Source organism: Cupressus sempervirens, chromosome 3 (assembly GCF_028749045.1).
Source record: "Cupressus sempervirens isolate cs-2001-9-10 chromosome 3, ASM2874904v1, whole genome shotgun sequence".
In the NCBI taxonomy this organism is placed as follows: Eukaryota; Viridiplantae; Streptophyta; class Pinopsida; order Cupressales; family Cupressaceae; genus Cupressus; species Cupressus sempervirens.
Genome location: NC_143120.1, coordinates 517719696 through 517730440, shown reverse-complemented (window position 1 = coordinate 517730440; position 10745 = coordinate 517719696). Strand labels below are relative to the sequence as shown.

At 37.6% G+C, this 10745-nt stretch overlaps 1 protein-coding gene and 1 long non-coding RNA gene across 2 annotated transcripts; both read right to left on the bottom strand.

Annotated features, from left to right (window-relative positions):
* Positions 1-226: 226 nt before the first annotated feature.
* Positions 227-1418, bottom strand: LOC149567455 (uncharacterized). The gene is made up of 2 exons (XR_016361631.1): positions 1135-1418; positions 227-907 (listed from the first exon to the last, which is right to left on the bottom strand). It is a non-coding gene; the product is annotated as an uncharacterized LOC149567455 (long non-coding RNA).
* Positions 1419-2834: 1416 nt separating this feature from the next.
* Positions 2835-10471, bottom strand: LOC149567454 (KH domain-containing protein). The gene is made up of 7 exons (XM_089820639.1): positions 9881-10471; positions 8688-8824; positions 8081-8266; positions 7881-7976; positions 7712-7783; positions 7432-7551; positions 2835-4365 (listed from the first exon to the last, which is right to left on the bottom strand). Exons 1-7 carry the CDS (start codon positions 10287-10289, stop codon positions 3124-3126), a joined length of 2262 nt encoding a protein of 753 aa, XP_089676765.1. The 5' UTR covers positions 10290-10471; the 3' UTR covers positions 2835-3123.
* Between the last annotated feature and the right edge of the window lie 274 nt (positions 10472-10745).

Here is a 10745-nt window from a genome sequence, read left to right as displayed (position 1 = left end):
ATGTTGTTGATTAGAGAAATAAGGATATCAACTTAGTTGATTTGTTTAACAAAATAGTTTTTCCATTTTGTTCAGTTGTGGAAAAATGGTTTGTGACAATCTCTCCCCATGGTGACACTTACAAAACCACTATAGTATTGAAATAATGTGTTAAGGACAACTTCCCACATATCTCTTTTCCCACAGTTTATTTCTTCATCCCAAGGACGTATACTTAAGTAATCACTATGACCAAAATAAACCAGCTTATAAGCAAACTTATTCAAATCTTTAACATAAGATTTATTTGCTATTTGCTAGTGCATTGGTTCTTTCTGCACACGAAAATGGTAATCACACTTTTGAACTACAAGAAAAATGAGGAACAACAAATCCTCTTATACCTAAACACATCAAACTGCTAATAAATTTACAGCCATTATTTCCTCGAGCCCTGGACAGTATCACAGTTGTTTCTCCACATATTTGCCATTTTCACGTATTTACAATTTCAGCATCAACACCATTGCTCCAAAGTCTGGCAAATCCTCCACCACTTTTAATAAGATAAAGTCAAGCAGTTCTGCACCTCATGATTTATATACCAAAGCACAAACAAGACAAGCTCAATATAGAGAATACTGCACAAAGACCTGATCTTCATAGCCTCCAAAATAATAACCATGGAGATAAGAAAATGTGGAATGACCCACGTAGGAAGCTATGGGCATACGAAGATATTTTCGTCTTGATCAGTGGTGAAAATGCAGAGAACTAATGGGGAAGCTCCAATGAACAAGAGATGTCCCTTCCTTAAGGCCGTTAAATTCTTTTGCAACTTTCTCTTGCATATGTATAATATTCTAGTGATTGCAGATTTGAGTGATACTGATGCTATCGTACCTCAGTTCTCTGTCACTTCTGATCACTGAGAAAGTGGCGTGCAGAGATGATTAAACAAAACAATAAGACGTTGGAAAGTAGCAGGAATCTAACATGCAACAATTCAGCTTATAACAGCAACATGTTCAGTTTAATTTGACCAGATTTTGAAGAGAATATACAGCACACTATGGATTGCAAGGATAGTTTATATCACATCTCCAACAGTTAAGAATGGCCGAAATAATCATATAGATGGGAGCAATTCATTACTTGCTTGTGATTTGCATGTGGAAGTCTAGCAGAAACCGTGAGATCGTCTAAAGTGCCCAAGACAGAAGTCTGTAAGGTACCCATCTCAGTCCTCAGTGAACCATCGACTTCTGCAATGTGACTCTAGGTACGAGGTGGAACACAGTTTTCTGTAAATGTATTTGATTATGGTTGTCATAAGTAGCATGCTATATGTTAAAGAAAATTTTAACCAGTTCAATACCAAGCATTTTACATGTTGAGAATTTGAACAAATGAACTTAACATATTTTCTGTGTAAACAAATTAAGGTCTTTTATAAAAGGCATTCCCTCCCAAACAGTTAAAGCTGTGTGTTCAGGAGAGTGAAAAGGATCAGTTTCGGAATCTGTAGAAAATAAAAGTTTGTGGAATGTTAAGTAAGTCTCCAATCACCCATCTTTTTTGTGGAAATATTTTTAGGAGGCAAAACAAACATCCCAGGCCAATCTTTCCCACTATAAGGTACAAAATATAGCTTTTTCAAACAAAAGGTATAAGCTTCAGCTAGTTGCAACTTCGAATGCAAATTTTGCTCTACATAATTATCCATAAAACAGATTACTGTTGAGAAAATTTATAGCACAGTAAAATTATGAATCAAGTATCATTTAAAGCATCTCCTAACTGTTAAGAACTCAATCTTTACATCCCACCACCACGAACATTATTATAATTACCACTTTCAAGAACATGAAAAAATACTTTACAAGATATACGATGTTTCTAAACTAGTTGTTTAAGTATCTTAAATGAAAGGCTTAAAACATTCAAGTAACTAACAAAATGCAAGGAAGCAAAACAATTAAACTGCTACAATAAAATTAAATTAGCTATAATTAAGCACAGTTTAAAACCAAAGCCAATCTCCTTAATTTGCAAAGTCTCATCCCCCACATCTGTTTGTCTAGGCTACCTATTTTTGTACCACATTGAGCTATTTCAATACTTTAAATAATTCATTAATATCACTGCAGTTTATGACTATAACTAGATTGAAATATATATTCACACAACTCTTCAGTGCTCCACCTTAACCCTTGAGGATGAAGCCACTGAAGTTTGAATTAACAATCTTGGAAAGTAGAGTATTACACATTCTACATCATGAAATTTTGATGGTTCAAATGAACTGCCTTAGCAAAAAATATTCCTCAGCATAAAAAAGGCCACATAGATGGGTACGGTTTAAAAGAAGCTAGGCCAAAGCTCAAAAATGTAATACGGGTGGGGGATTACATGGTGTACTGGGTTCAACCTGCACACTAAACACAAACTCTTGGTGTTCACAATTCAAAGAATGCGGGTGCATTTGGGCACCTTGTGGAATGTTGTAGGAATAATAAGTTCTCCATCATTGGGCTGCATTATATTAGAAACAAAATACAAAACTTCTCTTTCCCAAGAAATATTAGTGAACACAATTTATGTATAAAACAAATTTATTGCAAAGAACTACATTAATTCCTGTTGATCAATAATTCACAGAACAAAACAAAGCTGAAACACCACTTTCCAAAGCAATTCAACTATAAAGTCCCTATCCTAGCAGAATAACACTAAGCAACCATGAACTATAGTAACAGATAACACAGCTGAAATTCGAAAGATCAGAAAACTGGCTATTTAAATCATCAAGCTAATATCCAATTCTATGATGACATGGCAAGAATGACAGGGAATAATCAACAAGCATATGGTATCAATTTCTATGTCCATCCAAAAATACATGATATCAAAATCTGTCCCAGTGAGGAGTAATTATCTCCAACAGTAAACCACCATTCCAAACGGTCAAATGTAGTTCCCACATAAAACAAATTTTCATCTGCTCCTCAAATTAATTCAAAAGCAGTAAGAACACAAAAGTACATATTCACCTAGATTTGCCATTGCAGTGCAGTGTATCCTCAGTTCACAAGTTTGCTGCCACGAAATCCTACATTCTAATAGAGCCTTTAACAAGAAACTTCAAGTCTGAGATGTTTTAGCAGTTGCAACCTGGCCACTGCTCTGAGCACTTGAACTTGAATTTGCAGTGGCATCATTTTCGGTTGGATAGTGTGATGGTTGTGTATATCCATGATTTGCAGAATGGTCATTTTGTTGCTGCCCATAGCTGTACGAATCATTGTAGGGCTGCTGACCGTAGCCTTGCTGTCCAGACGCGGCATAGGCTTGCTGATTGGATCCATGTTGCAAGTAAGTAGGTTGGGCAGTGGCATGTTGCTGAGAATACCCGGCATGCGATGAGGGCTGCTGCCCATACCCTGTCTGTGTTGAATCCTGCTGAGCATAGCCAGGCTGAGCTGTGCCTGGCTGGGCATATTCTTGTACAGAGCTTTGTGGTGCATAACTTGCCTGTGTAGACCCTTGCTGTGGGTATGCAGGTTGGGTTGATCCTTGTTGCCCATAGCCTGGTTGAGAAGATACCTGTTGCCCAAATCCTGACTGTGGGACAGGTTGCTGCCCATAAGCAGGCTGAGATGCTGCTTGCTGTCCATATCCAGGCTGTGAAGCTCCTTGTTGAGGATAGCCAGACACAGCAGGTGCTGGTTGGCTGTAACCCTGCTGAGGTGTAACCGGCTGCCCCTGCCCTTGTGGTGTAGTCCCTTGATTTGAAGAAACTTGGGATGGCCCGTATCCTTGTGATGGAGGCCCATCTTGTTGAGTAGTTGCAGGTTGTGCAGTTCCTGGGGGACCATAACCTGGATTACTGTAGGCTTGCTGGTCATATCCTTGCTGTGCATCTGCCTGTTGCCCATATCCCTGCTGTGATGTGCCCTGATTCCCATAGGCCTGCTGCCCATAACCTTGTTGGGGATACCCCTGCTGGCCATATGTGCTTCCTTGCCCATAACCACCAGCCGGAGGCTGCCCGTAGCCATAGTTTCCATCAGCTGAACCTGCACTAGCCTGGCTTTGTTGTCCATAGTAATCATAACCTCCAGGCTGTTGCACTGGTGGACCAGGTGCAGGAGGCCTCTGATCCCATCCAGAAGCATAATTAGCTGGAGGCTGTTGGGGATACCCACCATATGGCTGAGACATATATTGCTGAGGTGGACCAGAGTAAGGCGCTGGTGGTTGATACCCATACCCTGGTTGCTGCATGGGAGGTGCACCTGGTGGACCCCATTGTGGAGGAGGTCGAGGGGCACGATAGCCCTGCTGTCCATAGCCACCAGACATGGGAGGACCTCTAAAACGATTCTGCAGAAAAAACAGCTTAAGTCGGACAATCCATGTGCATAAACATCTTAGACAAAAAAAATCTACAATCCACATATTCAACCAAATTGAGTAGGATTCTTGTACAGGCAGGATTTGCATAATCACACACATTTCACATGTATAAGAAAGCAGACATACAAAAACAAAAGAGATCTTCAACTCCAAATATAACTACTATTGTTTGCAATCACAAGGATAAAGCAATAACGATTATAAACAATGTTAATCTGCATGAAACAGTTTCTGTTTACTTCACAATAAACAAGAGATTAGGGCCGTGTCTACACTCACCTCAGCATTGGTACTGTGAGCGTTCAGCTTACCAGCACATCAACAAAGCTTCACCCTTCCTCGGATATGAATTGATTTTGTTTGAAAAAAATCTCTTATCTCTTATAGACAGGAAACAATATGGAAACACGAAGAATCCAAGATGGGAAATTTATAGAACTGTATGGGCTTCCATTGTGCACGAGAATATTTCATAAACTTCTACAACCTTGAGAAAATTCCAAGTTCCAACCCCCCACTAATATAGCTACAATCACAACTCTGGCACTTTGACTGAAATTCAAATCCAATAGGAAAACTCTAGTAGAGATCAATCACATATAACATATATGGAACAATCACAAACTCCTCTATCATAATTAGACTGCATGGAAAAACTTATATAAACAAGCAACAGAAATCAAAAAACTTGAATATTATACCCTGATTGATATATTATGGGGACCCAATATGTAAACATTAATCTGACAAAAACCCTAACATTAAAATCTAATCCAGATATCAGTGTCGTAAAACATTGCCATCACCTTCAATGACTTACAAAGGTGTGAGATTAAAAACCTTTTCTGTTGCAATCATAACGAGGCATCGTCGAGAGCATACCATGTTTCCAAAAGGCGCAAGGCAGCATCACCTAATTAGCTGTTGGTAATAGAAATAAAATGAATAGCATTGCCACAGTAGTGCAAACGCCATAAGATGATTATCCTGCAGGTTGGGTAAACTGGATGCAGCATAACAAGTAACAAAAGGTACATAACCTATATAGGGCATACTATAACAACAATTCTGAGCATCTAAGCTGGTTGATTTTATTATTGCAAAATCTTGACAGGCTACTAACATTTATAAGTCAAAGAAGACAGATCAAATTATAATTGTTTTACTGCAAGGACGTACAAAGGTCATTAACCTTGATCAAATAATAAAATGACATGCAACCAGATCCACCTCAAGTATTCATCTTCAATTAAGTTGCAATGATACTATTCCTGAACTCATCAGAACCATCTTATAGATATCACACCTCTATCCCAAAACAAATATTGATATAACTTAAATTAATCCAATGAACGTATGCGCAAAATCATAAACCTCTTCTTTGGTGGGGAGTTGAAACCGTACCCTTTATCCACGAGGTGTTAGACACCTTTGCTTATAGTTAGCTGTCAAGGATTAGAAACCAACATTGATAATGCACAGCCACATATATGAAGCACCAATACAGATAACATTATAACAAGGATAATAATCTATTAAAATCATAGTCAGCATTCACATCGACTACCTAAAGTTCAAAATATTAGAGATCATCATCCAGGACTGCAAATGTAATTGTATAAAACCTTTGAGGCTATATATAATGTATATATTAGGGAAATAATAGAAGCTACTGGCCTGAGATTAATGTATGATACCTGGGTCATCATACTTTGAATTGATCACACAAACTAACTTGAGGTCAAAAAATGAAATCACTTACACTATCGACAACATATGAATCAGAATTGTCCTCAAAGGTGAATATGTTATGTTTGCAATTATGCACTCATCAATCTTTACAATAATGTCCACTTCCATATGCATCAAGGTTGGGTAAGTTTGCGCACAAGCAGGATAACAAACAAAGAATTCCATAATATTAAACACCAGGATTGTGCATATTGGTACTAAGCTTGAACCCTATTTCTTCTAGAGACCTAATGAGTTATAGAGCAGTTGACATGACTTATCAACACAACTAACACCTTTACAATTATGGTTGATAACAACTCAATTGAAATCATAAATGGCCAGTGTCACCCAAAAATCCAAAAGTTCGACTACCTGTAGGCTGGACAATCATGTGCATTCAACGAACATTAAAAGATTCCAACTTTAAAATATGAAAGCAAGTTATACAACTGATTAATCCATACTTATCGATACACAAAAGCAAAATACCATAACACTCACTGCACAAATATTCTGGTACATATTATACTTGTTTGAAGATGTGGAAAAATCCATCACATCAAGAAGATTCACATAAGCATTGCCTTCCGAGAATTATTGGATATTTCAAATGCCAAAATGACATGATATCCAACTTTAAAGTGAATCAAATTTTATTGCAATCGCACCACAATGAGCCTGCCATTTCATTCAGCCAAGAGACATAATTATCTAGTGTTCCTATTATACTATTATTATATGTAGCATGAGCATCAAGTTTCCACCATCCTTCATATATAAGAGTACATCATATCACTCACATTTCTCTTGCTGAGATGAGGAGACAGTGGTTTGAATTCATACCACAATACCAAGGCACAAGACATCATTGCCTAGTTTTAGCCATCAATGAGGATAAATGCAGTTTGCAAGCACCAAAAGATCCAACAGTCTGTCCTGCAGATCTCAAGACACAGTAGCAGCCAAACAGATGATCTATAAACATGCAATAATATATGTGCGAGCAGTTGTTGCTATATTTGTATCATATAAGATATATTGCCTGTCTAACAGTGCAATGCACGTGTGGAATATCTGGAGCAATATATATTAAAAAAATTCAAGGCACTCTGAATGTTCTTATGGTTGTCTACTTCAACATAAGGATTGCTTGAGTAAGTTATCAAAGAAACTAGGAAATATAACACTACTCAAAAGTCAGAACTATTAGTAGAGAAAACTTTCAATTTGAATTATACATGCACTCAGAATAACCTAAAAATCCATAATGCTAATGCAGAACCAATTTAAATAGCATACCTCATTATTTATAACTTCATTGATCATTTCTTGAGCAGACTCAATTTGCTTTTTGGTGCCAGTCATCTGCACCGTTCTTTCAGTGGATGTATCCCCCTCAGGAAGATGTAATGGTATCAGCTGCAAGGTAAGATGATAAATCAGTAGCTATAATTTCCATGATAAGAATCAATAGATACAGTTTCCATTATGATAATGGCTGTATATAATTCTCATGTTGAAAACAGTCCTAATTACTATTTAATCATAACTGCAACATCAACCAACCAATCCCACAAACCTGGATGCGAGCTCCAGATCTACTTTGCAAATTTTTTATAGTCTCACCACCTCTACCAATTATCAGACCAACCTAGCATAGCCAAAGGACATAATAATCTTGTTAATTAATATTAAGCATTGGGTATTTAAAAGTTTACCAAAATAAAAAAAGGAATATCATCCCTCACCTTGTTGTTTGGAACTTTGATTTGAACTTGTTCTGATCCAGGTTGTACACTGCTAAATCCTCTGGCAACAAGTGTGGCTGAGCCCCCTGCATCTGCCTGGAGGACATCCAAATAAAAAGCATCACCCAGCCAAACTTGATAAATATGCTCAATAAATATTTTCAAGGGTATTTAGAATCCAACTAGAATATATTAAGAACCTCTGCAATGACATCGTTGATCAGCTGCTCAGCCCTAGTGATTTGATCTAAACTTCCCATTAACTCCACTTGCCTAGTCATAGATGATGGATCTGATTCTGTATCTCTTGTTACTTGAATTTTAGCACCTGATTGGTGCTGAAGATATTTAATAGTTTCTCCACCTTTCCCAATGATTAGTCCAACCTGTATTTAATGTGCACAAAAGCCCCAACTGTTATTCATAGTGGCAACGTATGTGTTTTAAGCTTGTATGCTAGGATGGACATGAAACTAAAGCAGGGAATTTGAAGGCATGCGAAAATATGAAAATTCTAGTTTGATCAGTAACCATAAAAAATTATCTACCATATTAATAATATGACATAAGGCATTCCCATAACACTGAGCTAATGCATGTGGATATTTACAAGATCAAAAGAAAAATAATATTCACAGGCTCCATAATTTTGTTCAATATGCAAAAATCAAGATCAATATGGCATACTGCATTGCCAAAACACTGAGCTAATGCATGTTGATATCTACTAGATCAAAGAAAAGTCATATTCACAGGCTTCATAATTAAGCACCATAATTGAACAAACAACCAAATATCTAAGCTTACCTTAGCATTAGGTACATCAACTTTCCGTGTTGATGTCTGAACTCCATAATATGATCCCGGTTGAGTTGCAGAAGGATAATCACCATGCTGCAAACTTCCAATAGATTGTGTCTGGGGCTTTTGCACTAGACTATGATCTGCAGGTTTCATTAAATACTTGAAAATTTCATTAAACAAAAAAACTATGTAGTTCAAAAACTACAACAGCATATACAAGTGGTATTTCAAAACCATGTCAGTCAAAAACATGTGTCCAGCTCATTATAGTGATTTCTGTGGCTAGTTTACATGATCATAATAACTATCATGATAACCACCTAACAATTAATGGTTTTGCAAATATGCAAAATGCTAAGTATCTTTATTGTAGAGGAAACTACATGACTAAACAAGCTTGGGCCAGAATAGTACTGTTACGGACAACACCACAGAAGCCCCCGATGGATGTGCAAACAGACAAAAGGCTAAGCGGCCTTTATTGTGGAGGAAGCTACATGATTAAACAAGCTGAAGCCAGATTAGTATTGTTATGGATAACATCCCCAGAAGCGCCAATGCTTAACCCCAGTGCAAATCAGCTCTATAAAATAGGCGGATGAGACAAGGAAATTTCTTATTCGTAAGATATGAATAGATCAATGCTGGTTCAAACTACAGTTCATCACATATCTAATTATCATCCGAAAAGGCAAAGTATATATTAACTAAAGCTTACAAACAAAGTGCTACAGTATAATAAAACCTCCCAACTGTAAATCCAGAGATATAAATGATACGTTAAAATAAAATAAAATATAGGCAAATATCAGCTACAAGCAGTAATAATATGGAAGCCTTAGATAAGTATTCCCACATGTTCCTGGGATAAATCTGTGCAGAATATCAAAGTCGAGTAGACCTGTGCTTAAATCAGTGCTCTTCAAACAGCTCAAATGAAAAGTGAGGCATAACTCTCACCACTTCAGAGGGGGTTTCCAGACAAACACATTTTGCATTGCGACGAGAGCACAGTATATATACCCTCAATCCAACCAAAAACCATTTATAGAATACAGAAAGAATAATTTCACAGAGCGTAAGATCCCGAAAACACTAACCGAACAAAAAAAACACAGCATAACATGCGAAGCGCAATAGGTAATGTAGATCCCTGAGCTACAAGTAAAAAAAAGTGCAGTGATATAACTATTTACCGGACAAAGATCGCCCCAGATTGGATGAAGCGTTATGAAAGGAATGGTCGTCGGAGGCGGCAGCAGGAATAGGCGCGTCATCGACCCGGGGACGCTTGGCCTCTAGGGCACTAGCGTCGCCGCTGTTACTATTGCTGATAAGGCGCGCCACTATCTCCTGCGCCCTCTGCTTAGCAATCTGCACCTCATCCATGGGAGGCGGCACACTGTTGTATAAAGCAGCCTGGGTGGGCATAGGATTTATAGGAGCTGAGAACCCCGTCGAACGCCGCGGGGGATGAACCTCCTGCTCGGATGTGTCGTCAAACTTGCGTTTGTTGTTGTTAATGTCGCTTGAACCACGCACAGTCGGGGGCGCCGCTGCTACTGGGTACTCACCATCGCCACCAGAACGGCCGTCCTCCGCCATTTTTCTTCTCGGATTTGACAAAAACCAGGGAATCGAAACGTAATAACGAAACCCTTCCGAAGATAAGGGTTACAGGGGTAAGTAAGAGGTAGGGTTTATAGTCGTAACCCCGAAAAAAGACGGAAATCTGAAATGAAGGAAACTGTTTTTAAGGATGGATGGTATGTGCTCGAAAATTAGATGGGAACCTTATTAGTCAATTTGTTTATATAAGGAGGAAAATTGAATCAAAATGTAGGTTCCTATTTATATCTAGGTTTTGGGAAGGCACAATACTATAACAAGGGGCGCATGCGTCAAATAATAATGTATTTAATTTAATAAAATAATAAATAAATAGTAATGAAAAATATAATATTATAGTGCTAAACTAAATTAAATTACGAGTATAAATAGTATATTATTAAATTATATAACTGCAATGATGTATATTAATTAAAATAGTAAAAGAATATA

Bases quoted from the DNA above. Each gene is read 5' to 3' on its own strand.
- LOC149567454 (XM_089820639.1), bottom strand. From the start codon at position 10,289: ATGGCGGAGGACGGCCGTTCTGGTGGCGATGGTGAGTACCCAGTAGCA. The intron at 7,977-8,080 runs GTTCTTAATATA...GATGTCCTCCAG, and splicing joins TCAACGATGTCATTGCAGAG to GCAGATGCAGGGGGCTCAGC. The intron at 7,784-7,880 runs GTGAGGGATGAT...TGGCTATGCTAG, and splicing joins TCAAAGTTCCAAACAACAAG to GTTGGTCTGATAATTGGTAG.